The sequence below is a fragment of the Ammospiza caudacuta genome, chromosome 2, assembly GCF_027887145.1.
Source record: "Ammospiza caudacuta isolate bAmmCau1 chromosome 2, bAmmCau1.pri, whole genome shotgun sequence".
Taxonomy (NCBI): Eukaryota; Metazoa; Chordata; class Aves; order Passeriformes; family Passerellidae; genus Ammospiza; species Ammospiza caudacuta.
Genome location: NC_080594.1, coordinates 116,928,115 through 116,944,003, shown reverse-complemented (window position 1 = coordinate 116,944,003; position 15,889 = coordinate 116,928,115). Strand labels below are relative to the sequence as shown.

Below are 15,889 nucleotides of genomic sequence, written 5' to 3'. Positions count from 1 at the left end.
GTACTGAGGTAGGATCAACCTTGGATGAGGAGATTAATGCTGCCAGACAAAAAAGGGAAAAATGTTTCTCCTTTCCCCAAAGAATGCAATTTAGTTGTATACAAAGGAAAAGTTTTGTTGCATTTAAAAAAATAAGTATTTGGACAAAGGATTTTTCATGTCTTCTTATCACAGAGCGCATGGAGAGAATTTGCACAAGGAGGATGTGGTGTTTCACTGCACCTCAAAGAAAAAACCTCTCAACAATCAACCAGGGGATTTCAAAACTTATATTTGTGATAGACAGCAAGATTGATGAACTGATGGGGATGGAAGGAGTTTAGGAATATTGAAGACTCGCCCAACACTTTCTTTCCTTGTTCACAAAACATGCCTGAACTGTTCCAGAACAGCAAAAAGCAGTCAATAAGAAAAGACAACAAATTTCTTTTTATTTCACTGCTGATTGAAAGAAAATATAAGAGAACTGATGTCTTTAATATTATCAGGAAAAAAATGGAAACACTACAGTACAAAGACTAATATTAAACTACAACAAATATTTGGGAAGGAAACCCCCCCTGCACAGGACAGCTATTTTAAATCAGGGCATGTTGCAGTCTCTCCATGACTTTGCTGCTTCTGAAGACTTTTGTTGCTTTCTGAGGATCTCAGATCATTACATGAGACAGATTTCAAAATGAAGGAGCTCAGTTGCTCAAAAGTTTAATGAGAGCAGAAATTGTTGCAACTGCAGCATGTGACTCAGAGCACAGCCCCTCCCAGAGCAGAGCAAACCTTGTGCTGATTACAGCTCAGCTTCCTCTCCCCTGCGAGTCCACACTCGGTCACACTCTGCAGTTATCACCCTTTTGCAGATAAAGCAAATTTCAAAACCCTGAAAGCTCCAGAGGGTTGTTTTTTAACAGAAACTGCTTCACATCCTGAAGCTCAAAACAAAACAGCTTCAATACAGCAGGAAAGCTCAAGGCTTTCTGCCAAGTCCTCTTAAATCCAAAGGTTGGTCTGCCCGGAACTAATATTGAGTAAAGTGTGATCAAGCCACAATAATATTGAGTAAAGAGTCAACTAATATTGAGTAAAGAGTCACCAAGCCAGATGATCAGAGCACTTAATTCTGTGTGCAAATATTCTCCAGCATCACACACAAAACACCCATGAGTTCAGAAAAGTTAATTTGTCAGAAATATCCAGCTTGTACTGATCCAGGGGGTTCTCAGCGTGAGATGGACGTGGCACAGAATCACCCTGGCACTTGGAACCTACACAGGGGAACAGGAGGCACAAAAGTTCACGTTTATCACTGAATGTACAGCACTAAAAGGACTTTGGGAACTTCCTAAAAGCTGCTGCCTGCTTTATATTCACTAAGAATGCTAAGGTGTTCTAAAGGATAAGGTACCTTGAACACTGAAGCAGAATCAGGGGAGCTCACAAATGGTGAAAACTCCAGAGGTTCTCATTTGTGACACCTCCCTGCAAGCCCCTACTGAGAACATGTAAATGACAGCTCCTGAAATGGTCACAATCCAGTCAGGATGGGTGGATTTTCCACAGGTAAACAAAATATTCTCTGCAGCATATGGGTGAAACACACATCTGAGAGAATGGGATGCTGATCCCCTCCACCCAAGAGACGGCCACATAATTCGGGGTTTTTTGCTTAACAGGGTTTATAAAAACAGTTGCTTAAATTTGCTCCAAACTTCCCCTCAAGAGGATCAGCATAATGCTGGTGGAAAATTTTAGTCAGAGCACTTTGTCAGTTTGAGCAAAGTCAGAACAGAACACTAAACCTACACATAAAACAGTACTAGATTTACCTGCAGTGTGCATTGACTACACCTGATTTAATATCAAAAATACTTCCTGTACAAAAATACATCTTTAAAAAAAATCTAGTTTCACATTAATTTATCTAAGGATAAAGTATTAATTTAAATTTAACTACAAGATAGTCAGTGTATTCACAATTACTCTGTGATTGTGTAATTCATCACAATCTCTTCTGTAGTTATGTACAGCCTACCTACCTCTTACTTCCACTGGGAGTCCCAACTACAAAAAAAAGGAAGAGCTACTAAAGCCATTGCTATTTAATTATTAAGATGGGCTTACTCAGTACACACACATTCTACAATTATTTCCTGTCTAACAGTAACTCCTTGAAGTTTTTCTTCTGTTTATTTACACGAGCCTCATCCAATCTGAACATAAGATCAGCAGAGGATTATAGCAAAATTCTTTCTGACAGCTGTGAGCAGGTAAAACGCCTTCCACAACTTTCTGCACAGCCCACCACTGAGGATTTCCCCACCGGACTGTGAAATATGCTTCATCCTGCTGATGAATAATCCAGCTCGGAGTAGCAAAGCCACGCTTTGTTTAGAGACCCACAGAATGGTCAGGCTGGAAGGGGCCACAGTGGGTCACCAGGTCCAACCTCCCTGCTCCAGTAGGATCCCAGAGCACACAGCACAGGATTGTGTCCACACGGCTCTGGAATAGCTCCAGCGAGACTCCACAGCCTCTCTGGGCAATCTGTGCAGGGCTCTGTCACTGCACAGCAAAGTTCTTATGTTGAGGCGGAATGTGTGTGCATCGGGTCCCAGCATTACCGGACCCCATCCTCGGACACCTCCCCTCTCTAGACTGACAGACATTGACGAGGTTCGGTACCTGCCTGCACTGACACGCGGGGACCTCGCTGGGGGAGATGAAACGCGTCTCCCTTCCAGACACCCCGGGGAGGAGCCGCGGCACCCCCGAGTCACGGCCCTCCCGGCGCCTCTCTCGTTCTAGAGCTCGGATGGCAGCGGGGGCACAGCCCGGAGCCGCCGCCGGCAGAGGAGGGGGAAGCGCTGGTCCCTCACACCGCTCGGGCGGCCGCTCCTTGTCACCACCGGTGCCTGCTATCCCTCACACCACCGGTCCCTCACGCCCTGCGGCGGCCGGACCCTCGCGGCCCTCACGCCCCGCTGCAGCGGGTAACGGGCTCCTGAGGCGCCGCAGCCCCAAGAAGCCGGAGAGCGGCGCGCCTCTTCCCGCTCCCCCCTCTCCGCTCCCGACCCGCCTCTCCCCGCCTTCCTTCCATCCATCCTTCCTTCCATCGCTGCCGGCCGCGCTCATGCGCCCTGAGCGCTTCCCCCGCGCCTCCCCCTCGGGGCTCGGGCCCGGGCGGGGCGGGCGATGTGGCGGCGGCGGCCGCGGGCAGCTCCCGCCCGCTCCGGGCGCCTGCGCCGCGCCCCGCCAAGGACGGGGGGAAGAGTTTCGTAACCGGCGCATGCGCGCGGCAGCCGCATCCCCGCTCGGTGGAGGAAGGGGGGGGGGGAAGGAGGAAAGAGGAAAAAAAAAAAAAAAAAAAAAAGGGAAAAAAAAACCACCTCAGAGTTACGTCAGGAAAAGACGGATTTGTGCGCGGGGAGACCCGCGCGGCGCGGGCAGCCCCCGGGACGGGCGCGACACGCGGGCGCTACTCACCCTGTCCGCCGCCCCCCCCTGCTCGCCCCCCTCGGCGCCGCCGCTCAGGGCTCAGCCCGCGCTGCCGCCGCCGCCGCCGTGATTCCATCCATCTTGAATTTGACGTCATCCCACAACCGAGGGATGAGGTCATCGCGGGGAGCGCTCGTCACGTGCGCGGCGCCGCGATTGGCCGGGCCGGGGGGGAGCGGGGGGCGAGGGGGCGGCGCGGCGGGGGGGAGGGAGACGGCGGGGGGAAACGGGGAAATGGAGCGGGGATCCCCCGACCGACCGACTGACAGACCGACCGACAGCCCGCCCGGCCGGCCGCCTTCCAGCGCGGGCAGCACCGCCCGCAGCGCCACGGCCGCCGCCCTCAGCCCGCCCCGCCGCAGGGAAACTGAGGCAGCCGCCGCCGCGCGGGTGGGGGTGGCCCGGCACGGGGGACGCACACACACGGAGGGGACACACACACACACGGAGGGGACACACACACGGGGGACACACAAGGAGGGGACACACACGCACGGAGGGACGGGTCCGTGTGGCGGGGCACAGAGGGGTTCGGGAGGTGCCGCTTTGGTAATCCGCACCCACCGCCCCCCCCCGCCTGCGTGCTGTGGGTGTGAGGGGAACCCGCGTGCCGCGTTAGTGCGCGATTCACCGACATTTGTACTTGTTTCGTCGTGAGGTTTTATTGTGGTGATTATTGTTATTATTATTGGAGTTTTTTGGGTGTAGGGGTAAGGCCCAGTGTGGTCTGTGAAGAAGCACCGTGCCTAGTGCCACGCGCTGTGTCCCTCACAAGCGACCCCCCGACCCCTGACATTTCTGTCCCCCTCAAAAGCCACCACTGTCCCCATCAAAAGTCACCAAGTCCCCCAAGTCACCCAATATCGCATTCACTACCCAATGAACCCCTCAAAAACCACCCAATGTCCCTCAAAAGCCACCCACTGTCCCCCTCAAAAGCCACTCCTGCCCCACTCAAAAGCCACCCATTGTCCCCCTCAAAAACCACCTGCTATCCCCCTCAAAAGCCACCCACTGTCCCCCTCAAAAGCCACTGCTGTCCCCCTCAAAAGCCACTCCTTCAAAAACCACCCACTGTCCCCCTCAAAAGCCACCCTCCAACCTCTCAAAAGCCACTACCATCCCACTCACAAGCCACCCACTGTCCCTCAAAGGCCACCACCCTCTGTTGCCACCAGGGACACACATGCCCAGATCCCGGTGGGTTTTGGCTCAACCCCTTTCTAGCTGCTGATTTGAAAAAAAATTATAATGGCCATTATCATTGCTTTAGGCTGGCTTCTCATCGTGATTATCCGCTTTAATTAAATACCTGAATAGGGCTTTATTTGTCAAAATGCAAGTATTAAAATAGAAATTAAGAATTACAAAATTCCTCTTGTTTTTATTGAAAGCTAATCTGGCGTGTTATCTTTTCATTAAGGACAGCTCTAGAGATTAGCATCTAATCCCATACATGTTTTCAGCGTGCTTTCAGATATCCCACCTAGGTCACAAATACTCTGAAGCAGCTGTAGAATCCCTGGAATGTTTTTAGGGATGCATTTAAGCCTTTTTTTTTGCCAAGGTTTTGTTGCAAATGGGCTAAAACCCACGTAAGGGAAGGAGATGTACCTTACTGGGTCTGGGTCCTTTTTCCCCTCTCCAGATCTTGGGGGTTTGTTTTGTCATTGCTGGCTCTTTTGGTAGCTTTGGAAACTGGGGAAGCTGCTTGTGAAAGGAGTGGGGATTTTTCTCACTCAGGGACTCGTGCCCTGATGCGAGTGTGGCTTTGTGAGCCAGCACAAAACCCCAGCAAAGCTCTTTGGAAGAGTTCCCTGCTCTGCTGTGCTGTGCAGACAACTGCTCTGGCACGGGGGCTGCTGTGGTGATGGGAACAAACAACTGGGAAAGCACTTGCATCTGTTCCCATAAACCAGTCTGTGCAGTGAGGCTGGCTGTGCTGCCAGGGGAGCATTTGGGGAGCTAACCTGAGCTTTCTTCTTCTTTTTTTAATTTTTTTTTTTTCCCTCATGTGTACTAAGTTACTTCTCAGCCAAGCAGAAACTAGTTGGTTTTGCATAATTTCTGAAGTGTGCTTCTCCAAAAGAAGAAGGTGGAGGATCTCTGTCCCAAATTACCCTGCTGAAAGGTGGTCTTACACTTGTGTGTGTGTTGCTGTGCAGGTATTTATTACCAGCATTTTTAATTTGTCAGGTTCCCTAGTGAAAGTGCAGCCAGTGGAACACAGCCCATGCAGTGCCTTGTATAATTCTGTTGGAGAGAGTCCAGAGGAGGCCACGAAATTGATAAGAGGACTGGGGCACCTCCCCTACAGAGATAGGCTGGGAAAATTGGGTGTTCATCCTGGAGAAGGCTGTGTGCAGACCTCAAAACACCTTTCACAACCTGAAGAGACCTGCAAGGAAGCTGGAGAGGAGCTCTCTATGGGGGACTGGAGTGACAGGACAGGGGGGAATAGGTACAAACTGGAAAAGGGGAAATTTAGGTTAGATATTAAGAAGTTTTTCACTTTGAGCATGGTGAGGCCCTGGCACAGGGTGCCCAGAGCAGCTGTGGCTGCCCCTGGATCCCTGGCCAAGGCCAGGCTGGACACTGGGGCTTGGAGCAGCCTGGGACAGTGGGAGGTGTCCCTGCCATGGCAGGGATGATCTTCCAACCCTTAATGTTCTGTGATTCTATAATTTCGTCATTCTTACAAACACATGATTTGAGAAAATTTTGAATGCAATCCTCCAAGATTCTGTGATTCAAAAAGACATAATCTGGTTGTAGTTCATGATTGAGCCTGATTGACTTGTTTTTGAAGTTTAAAAAGTTTAAAGATGTTATTAAAGTTTATGGCTGTCTTATATTCCTGTAAATCAGATTTTTCTTGATCCTAATAAAATCTAGGGAAGAAATTCATTCTGGAGAATGATAAGGGCTTTAAGTTTTCTCTAAGTAGGTTAATTTTGTCAAATGTACCATTCCCAATTATTTGAATGTTCTGGTTCTTCAAGATCAGCTTGTTTATGAATGTATTTTCCAACATTTCTAATTTTAGATGCTTTGATGGGGGGCTTAGTTTGATATATTTTTCATCTTTATGTGTGGTTGCAGCTGTTATTACCAGGTGCATGTTTGTTAAGTATAAGGTTTGTTGTCCATTTGGAGTATCCAATAACTGCTCAGATTAACTTTGGATCATACTTGCCAACAAACTTTATCACTGGAATTTTGTTAAAAACTGAGCCCCTGCAAAATGTAGAATATAAAGAAACTTCAAAGAAAATAAAGGATGATTATACATGGACATTGTGAGCAAATTAACATGTAAAAGCTAAAACACTAAACCACTGGTTTAAAGTATGAGAATTACTGGTTTTCATTGTGTAAATATTGCACTGAAGGGCAAAATTGTGTACTCTGAATAGTTCAGTGTTTTTGACACTAACATTTTCAATATAAAAATAGTTGAAATGAAGTCATATCCTGGAGATAATAGTCTTTTTTTTAGATCTGTAGTTTCAGCTTTTATATGTAGACAACCTAGAGTTTTTTTTAATGAAGATTTGGACCTTGTGTGATTAATTTAAATCTAATGACATCAGGTTCTTTTCCTGCAGAGAACCCAGAAGTAGCTCAGATACCCTGAGGCACTCCTCTATCAGCAGCTGGGAAAGAGTTTTGCAGAGAGGAGTTTGGTTTTGAGGGAGGAGAGAGGATAAGGACAGAAGCAGCAGCTTCATTTGCATGGGGGAACCTTGACTAGATGGAGCTGCTAACATTTTTCATCTTGGTAAATTTTCTTTGAATCTTCTGTCCATGCAGAGTGATCTGTTCTGTATTTTGTATTTTAGTGGCTTTGGGAGTGTGTCCTGCTGGAGCACCTTGGCAGTGGGGTTTCTCCAGCTCCAACTCCTCCTGCAACCACTGTAAAAGTGGAAATGCAAAACGCCAGGCACCACAGGGGTTTGTCTCTTGTTTCTCACCAAATCCTCTGGAACTGATTATTGCCAAGGACATATTTCAGAGGGAGGTGGTTAATCTCTGAAAAACTGCCTTCTGTCTCTCTGCCCCTGAAAATCTTACAGTGGGGCAAATGCTGTGGCTGTTACCCATTCCTTCAGCCACCAGCTTCTATCTCAGAATTTCTGGGATGTGGAGCTCAGTTACCTGGGATCACATAACACACGTGAATGAACCCATTGCTTTGAATGCAGATGTTCCTGGGAACTCTCTGTATTGATTCCAAATATTCTGCCAAAACTTAATGACTTGCCAAAATGCAAACACAGAATTTTCTCATTGCAGACAGCCCTGCACTGTAAAGGGTGCCTGGACTTTTATTTATCTCTTCTCATGTGTTCAGATGACACTTCCTATAACAAATACTAGCAGGTAAAGTAAGGAATCTTACTTTTTCTGGTTAAAACCTGTCACTTATCTTGTCATGAAAGTAGAGACACTTCTCGGCATTCAGAGGGAAAACCAGACAGTGAGATACACAATGTAAGCATTAAAAAAAAATTCTATTTCCATTACTGGTGTGATACGAGGCACACAGACAAGACTCTTCCTGAAGGTGTAAATTTCTTACCAGGAAAATAACTATAATACAGAATAATGTAAAACTGCCTTAATTTCTGGTATTGCTTCTGAGTGCCAAGTCTTGAGCTTTTTTAGCTGTCAGCCTCATTCTTCTGCAAATAGCACAATCTAGTTAATATTTTCCACTTGGAGCCCACATGCAGCAGCTTGGACAGGTTCAGATAAATGGTGCCAGACAGTGGCAAGCTGGGTGGCAATATTAACCTGGAAAGCTGTTAAATAGCAAGAAACACATTCCTATTTAAAAAGGTGATTGTTCCACAGATTGGACAACGATTCAGAAACAAATAAACCACAGGTACTGATGTGTGTTTTTTTAAAGTGGGCAGACAGTCATGGGTTACTATGATTAAAGCATAAAATAGTCTTCATTTGCAGCTAGGAAGGGGTTGCAAATTCGTGGGTATTTCTAAAAAACACATTGATGAAAAGCTGCAGGAGCAACTGAAATAGAAAATCTGTCACAGCACAGCAGATACGGTGCAATTTTGTGTTAGCAGCTCTCCCAGCTCTGTGTAACTTCAGCTGGAGTTTGGTGTCTGAGCCTTCTAAAATTAAAATCCTGAGTATTCTGATTACAGTGGAAGTGTGTAAGAATATTAAAAAGTGGCTTTGGTTTCCTAGTTACAAGTGTATTCATCCCAGCTCATTGTGCATGTAAAGAAATTCAGGAAAAACCAAATGGAGAGATGGATGATATGGCAAGCATTTTCTGTCATTCTGTCCAGACAATAAGTTCAAGCAAGGAAAAGCAAGAAAAAATAATTTTCTGGTGCTTATTATTAAAAAAAAAATAAATAGGAGGACTTATGTTTTGGTTCATGTTTAACAAAGTTAATTTCCAGGAAGAACAAACAGAATGATAATGCAAAATTTTGCTTTAGTACAGTAATTCTGTTAATGTTTGCTTTCCTGTAAATGTGGCTTTGGGGATCGAGTTTCTTGGCAGAAAGCAGCGTGGCTGTAGCCTCAGTTCTTGAGAAGGTTCATGTAAGTGAATCAGAGAGAGCACCAAAGAGCTGTTAGGGCTATGGTACACTGGAAAAGTGAGCTTGATGCTTTCACTCCTCAGTGTCACTCACTTTGGCCTCAAATGGGAACATTCTGGGGTCAGAGATTCCACACAGATGGACAGCAATTTCCAGAATTTCAGCCAGTCCAGTTGTGTTTGTGCATTGCTGAGCTGCTGGAAAAGTGTGGTGTATGTGGAGTAGATGATTTTTCTTTTCAGCAATTGTACCCAAGTGTTAGAGGTGATGCGTGGTAAGTTCTTGTCAAGCAAAAAATGCACAAGTTAGGAAGGAAAAATATTGCCTTGCTGAAAAAATATGTTTTCATTTCTTTGTTTCATCAGATAGTGCCAGGGCACTGTTGTGTCACTAATTTAATTTAATTTCTGATGTTAACATGCTGGTTATTAGATGAAAAAAATGTGTATTTCAAGAACAATTTATAACAACTTCAGACTTATTCTTGTGCCTTTCTGTGCACTCTAAAGACATGCCCATGGTGTGAGATGAGCAAATAGCACTTGCTTTCAGGCCATGAGTAGAAGTTCTGCCCTGTGACACTTTTGCATTTCTATGGCCTGGGTCCTCTGGCTGATGTCATCTCCTCATGGATTTATCCATTACTGAGGGGAAGGCTCAAGTGGCAGAGCAAAAATGGGCAAGATACAGAATTATTGATGTCTTTATATTCAGGCTACTGACTGAATTTATTGTCCATTCTGGACTGTAAAATTACATTCTATGCATGATGAATTTAGCCCCCAGAACAGAATGGGGATTTCTTTAGGAAGTGTTGTTTTCAGTTCTGAAGGACAGGAGCAGTGCACTGGAAAAGGCCTTTTTGCCTGACCCGTTTCTCTGTCAATTTACCACTCTTTCCCCCAGTTCCCTGTGGCAGCTCATTACCCAGGAGCCAGTGATACATGGGCAGGAGAGAAGCTGATTGCCTCTCCAGAACCTGCATCCTGCTGGGCACCAAACTGGCTGTAACATTTAAATTCCAGGCATTTGGGAGCTACATGTGCTTACACAGCTCTGTGTGTACATTGAATTTTGAATGCTGAATGTGAAGAGACAAAATTTGTCCATGCCATTACACAGTTGGGCCGATTATACAAATAACATCTCTGCAATGTCTTTTAGTTATGTTCACAGAGGTCACAGCTCTGGGTTATGTGTGACCACTACAACAAGAATATGTCCTGGAGAACCACAGCACAAGGGTTTCTACAACTCTGATGGTAAAATCCCACATGGCTGCACTGGATTTTTTGTCAGACCCTTGGTGACTTCTTACAGCATCTTCCTTGGTGTTGTCATGGACCTTCTTGAGGGGAAAAAACCCACAAACTTAAAAAAAAGGGTTTTAATGGGCAGAACTCTCCAGATCTACTGAGAGTTAATCAAGTAATTGCACAAAGGATAAAGATACACAGACAAATCTGGCTTTAAGCTTTTTAAATTTTGTATTTTGTGATGTTTGTGTGTCTGAAGCATTATTGTCTGTATTTCACAAGCTGTGAGGTCTGATGGCTCAGGATTAGGAAAAACTTATGTTGATATTTGGGCCTTGGGTTGAAATTGCCTTCAGAGTTATGCAGGTGTATTTTGGGGCTGAGATAAAATATTATGGCACTTATCTGGTCAATTAATGGCTAATTAAAGCACAGAAAATACTGAGGCTCTCAAAGTGGCATAGAAGGACTCAGCTGTGGCATTTCAGTGAAGGTGGCCGTTCTTTCTCCTCTTGAGATCTCCTCCTATTTCCAGAGTAGCACAAAGGATCAGTAAAGTTGTCTTTAAATACGAAAGGGAATTTCCCTGTTGGAGAGGACATGGTGGAAATGCAAATTTCCCTTTGCATGTGGACAAGGAAGTGGGAAAAGGCAGAGGGTGTCTTGCTGCAAGGATGGCATAGAGAGGAATTGCAGCTGGAACCTGACACACTCACAGGAGAGTTTAGCATTTTCCAGGCTAATCTAGAGTAGCTGAGGAATCTGACTCCTGAAATCTTGTCAATGGACAGTTACTGAAAGGACATAATTTTTCCCAGGAATCTGTAAAAATGTGTGATATATAACAGAAATCTCTCCTCTCCCCTCTGACAGACTGCTCAGCTGCCTGGATATGGGATTTTCCTCCCTTAAGCAGGAGGTTTTTTCATTTAAATTAGGACTGTAAAAGTTCTGTGAATATGGAAAGTCTCTTCACTGGAAATTTTCCCCCATTGTTTCCCAACTGCTGCAGACCTGAGAGCTGCTCTGGTCTCATTTTGTTTATTAGGACTACACTGGAAGAGAGAAAGTGAGAGTGGGACCTGGTAATTTATGGTGCATTTGACATCCTGTTTTAAAAAAGATGCTAAACAGATTTTTTATTTATTTTTTATCTTTAATTGGCAGTGTCACTCTTGGAGACAGGCTGGCATGTGTGATACTTTGGGTCTTGCCTGCCCTTTGTGTCTGAGACCTGCAGAAAGGCAGACCTGTCCATGTTAGCTTGTCGGAGAGAAATTCTCCTCTGTACCTGCATAGAGCTGCAGGAACCAACACTGTCTTACAGTTTTTGTTGGCCAAATATTTTTGAGAGAATATGTCTGGAATTATTTTGCTGTAAAATCTAAAATGACACACTTTGTTCCCTTGTATGTTTCATCATTCCCTCTATTTTAGGTCAGATGATTCATCTCTGCATTACTGGTTCTGCATTTCCATTGCCTTAATTGGGATTTCAGAGTCATTGCAGTCTGTATAGAATTGTCAATGCTATTTCTAACAACATACAGATTTCTTCCTTGCCTTCATCCCTCCCTTCCATGGCAGAGGATGTTGGAATGAGATGACCTTTGAGGTCCCTTCCAATCCAAACAATTCTGTGATTCTTCTCTTCCTCTCTCTTTGCTTTCTCTGGTGCCCCCTCCTCACCTTCCTCAGTCCAGGTGTTTTCTCTCCTCCTGCCTTTGCCGCAGCCCAGCTTTTTGGGGAGTGAGCTGGATTTCACTCACTCTCCTGCTGAAAGCTGACTCCTTTTCTTTAGCCACAAGTGACCCTTCACCTGTTTTAAGGTACAGCCAGGTATGTACAAAAATCCTTGCAGGAGATGCCCTGGACCAGCACATTTACTGATTATTTCAGACACTACAGCAGCAGTTATTCTCATTTTCAGCACACAAGGGTGTCATGGTTGCTTTTCTTCCCACCTTTTCCCACCCAGACACCAAGAACAGCCCCCACCCAGCACAGGACAGCACTTGCTTCTGTGTACAGTGATTAAGAGCTGGGCTTAACCTAATTGCACTCCATATGTCAGTGGGGTGCAGCTGCTGGGTGTGCAGAGACCATGGCAAGGGCTGGAGTTAACCACAGCTTATCAGATCATCACTGGCCATCTCAACTGAAAAATCTGGCTAGAAGCATGCTTGTAGCCAGTGGTGAATAAAATAAAATATTAAGAAGAGTGTTTTATATTTAGAAGTGCCATCCATGAGGTCTAATTGTTCTTAGATTTGTGCTCAAAGGCACTGTGTGCATTCACAGTTGAAAGGAAGAAATTTGAAAAGGAAGAAATTTGTCATTGCTACTCACAGAGAAACTTTCTGTTTGGGATTTTAAAATCCTAAAGAAGCTAAAAAGGACAATTAATTACAAATCTCTGCATGTAAATAATCCTCATTAACCCTGCACTAAATTTATAGCTTCTACTAGAGCTGTGTCTTTTCTGCTTGCTTGAAAGACTTGAACCTTTCAAAGTCATCTCTTCGCCAATTAAAACTTAGGAAAGAATGAGCATTTGCTCTCAAAATATTTTAAGCAAAAAAAAGGTAATTAATATTAAAGTTTCCAGGACTGGGAGCTATAAATTCAAGAAAGAAGGAAAAGGAGGATTATTTTAGCCACGAGGATTGTTAAGCACTGGAAAAATTAGCTGAGGGATGTGGTGGCTTCCCTGTCACCACCACTGGGTCCCTGTGAATGTTGTGCCACAGCTGCTGCGTGTGCCCAGCATGTTCCCCAGGTGTGCTGGGGTGTCCACAACCTTGGGGAAATTTCTGCAGGGAATTTTCTCCCCCAGATGCCCCTGGAGCTCCAAATGGGGCAACCCTCCAGGTAACATTTCCATGTAATGCAGAGTGGGCACAGCCAAACTCCTAATTCCCCCTGATTGTTGTCACTCAGGAGTGACAGAGTTTGGTGAACTAGGGGGATTGGAGTGCCTTAAACTGCTGAAATTTCTGGACATCTGTTTAGCTGCCAGACTGGGCTCACTGGAATGAAACCTGGGTGAAACTGTGAGTTGTGTCACTAACGGATGACCCAAAAATGATAAATTCAGGGCATTCTCTCAAGATAGAGCAATAATTTTCTGTTGCCTGGCAATGTCTTTGGCACTGCACACAGAGCTGGGAGTTTTTTTTATGATGCTGCGCAGAAAAATTTGTTTACAGTTTTCCACTGTGATTCCCCCAAGAGGAAGAACCCATGGCTCATACAGAGAGAGCAAACATTAATGACACCTTCTCTTCATCTTGGCAAATTTATGACCAAGTTTCCATTCCTCCTTCTGTATTTCCAGAAATATTTATGCAGAGACTTGTGTTGTCTCAATTCATCCCACTTATTTTCAGTGGGAATTAGTTTGAAACTACTCTGAACATCTTATTATAGCAGAATTTAAATTTTAGTTGATTTTTATGTACTCCTTTTTTTTAATAATCTTGTCTTCACATGGCAAAATCTTTTCCTATTTTTTTTGATGGAGGAATAAGGAATTTTCTAATGTATTTCTAGATGACATTTTATTAACCATACAGTATATTTGGTATGATTTAAAGGGAATGTTATTCACCCGTGATGTCTTATGCTTGATAGAAGAATCTGAAGACACAAATTTCATATTGTCCTCCAGGCAGGTAATCTGCTGTATCCCCCCCAAATAACAGTTTTTACTATCACTTGTAGGACTGGGATATTTTTGTGACTGAATTAAGCCCCAGTAACAAAAAAAAAAAAAAAATTAAAAAATTGAATATTTTGGGGTTTTTTCTCCTGGAGTGTACTGCTAAGAGTAGGACAGAAACCTCCATGGTTTCTTGGGCTGGAATAATTTTTTCATATGACCAGGGATAGACCCAGCCTGCATTTTTGGGGGAATACATTAACACTGGAAAGAGGCTTGTATGAACTGACTCCACAAACAAGGTCATGAAATAAATCACCCAGTGCTCTTCTGATGACAGTCACTTATTACACATTTAGAAAGCAAATGCCTGCTAAAATCAACAGTTTAAAATACTCTGAATTTCTTGTCTCCGTTGGTATTTGAACATTTGGTCAATCCCTGTGATAACAGTAACCCCCAAATCTCCTTTTATGGTCAATTCCATCAGAGAGGATCCTGCTGATGAAGGGAGAGCTGATCAAAATTAGGCTTGGCTGGTGATGAGCTCAACAGAGCCAGCGAGATTTTGTCCTTGTTTTCCTTTTGTTTACATGGTAACTGTCTCTCTCCTCTTCCCATACAGATGAGTGTCATGCAGCACAGCAGAGATGTGCTGCCCTTTGCTTGCCAGCAGAAATTTCTAATAATTGAATCACTTCAATGCTGAAATTTAGAGGCAAGATTTCTCAAAGGAAAAAAATATTAATATGCAACCAGTTGAACTTTGTGGCATGTCAAGACCACCCTGTCACTCCTACATCTTAAAAGTAATTAATTCTTTTCTTTTTGTAGGAAAGGTGATGAAGTTGTCTAAGTAATCAAAATTCACTGTTGAAGTCACAAATATTTTTTGCAGCATGGTTTTAAGCATAACCTCAGCAGCAGCTTACAGGAAAAAATAATTCAGACATCAAATTGATCCTAATTCAGTCTGTTAAATAATTTTTGAAGAGGACATATTTTGAACTGCTCTTTCAACACGGAAAAACAGAATAAGTTTCATTTGTTTTCATAGCAGCTAATTGCATAATGTGATTTAGCTTGAATGCAGAGGGCTGGAAAGAATAAACAACTTAATAAGGTGCTATGGGACTTGCCTTTATGCTGCACATGTAAAGACTTGTTAAGGACAGAGGCTTAAAGTAAACTGATAGATAAAAGCTTCTACAGGGTGTTTACAGCATCCAGCTCCAGCACTCCAGGTGCAGGGAGCATTTCCCTCCTCATGGATTGCACACAATTACAAGCCACTGTTTCCATTTCTTTTTTTTTTTTTTCATCCTTATCACATTTGCTTTCAGTAAAACAAAATGTGATGCTTAAAGAGTGCAATAATTGTGGTTGAAAAGTGGGGTTTGCAAGATCAAGTTTCAACAGGTTGATACAGTTCCATCACATTAAATTTAAATTTTAACAGTGTTGAATCAAACACAATTTCTCTTGCAAGGGTTGTATCTTTGCATAGATGTGTTTATCCACCTATATATGGGGTTTTTTTGGTGTCTGTATGTATTTGTTTAAATATACCAAAACACATATTCACATATACACATATTCATGTGTGTATATGTATACACATATAGACAAGCATGTATATAAAAATAAATGTGTATAATGGCAGAGACAGGTAAAGGAACAAACCTATGCAAAAATATTAATCTGATTTAATATTCAGACTGATAGAAATGTAGAAAGGTGGAAGACAGAAGAGGGCCTAAAAGTAAATGAGATGAAAAAGACTTTCTGTTTAGATAATCATTAGTGCTGCTCGTAGGAATGAGGAAGAGGTTTTCCAAGTGGACCCTGAGTTATGTGCATAACCCTTGCCCTTTTGGGAAAACAGGCCTCTCAAATTT

General features: G+C 43.9%; 1 protein-coding gene across 1 annotated transcript in view; it reads left to right on the top strand.

The window, feature by feature from the left end:
• The first annotated feature begins 9,341 nt into the window (after positions 1-9,341).
• Positions 9,342-15,889, top strand: part of UMODL1 (uromodulin like 1) — a 69,927-nt gene continuing 63,379 nt past the window's right edge. The window contains exon 1 of the mRNA XM_058825624.1: positions 9,342-9,348. Coding sequence (XP_058681607.1) covers positions 9,342-9,348 — 7 coding nt within the window. The remainder of the gene's footprint in view (positions 9,349-15,889) is intronic.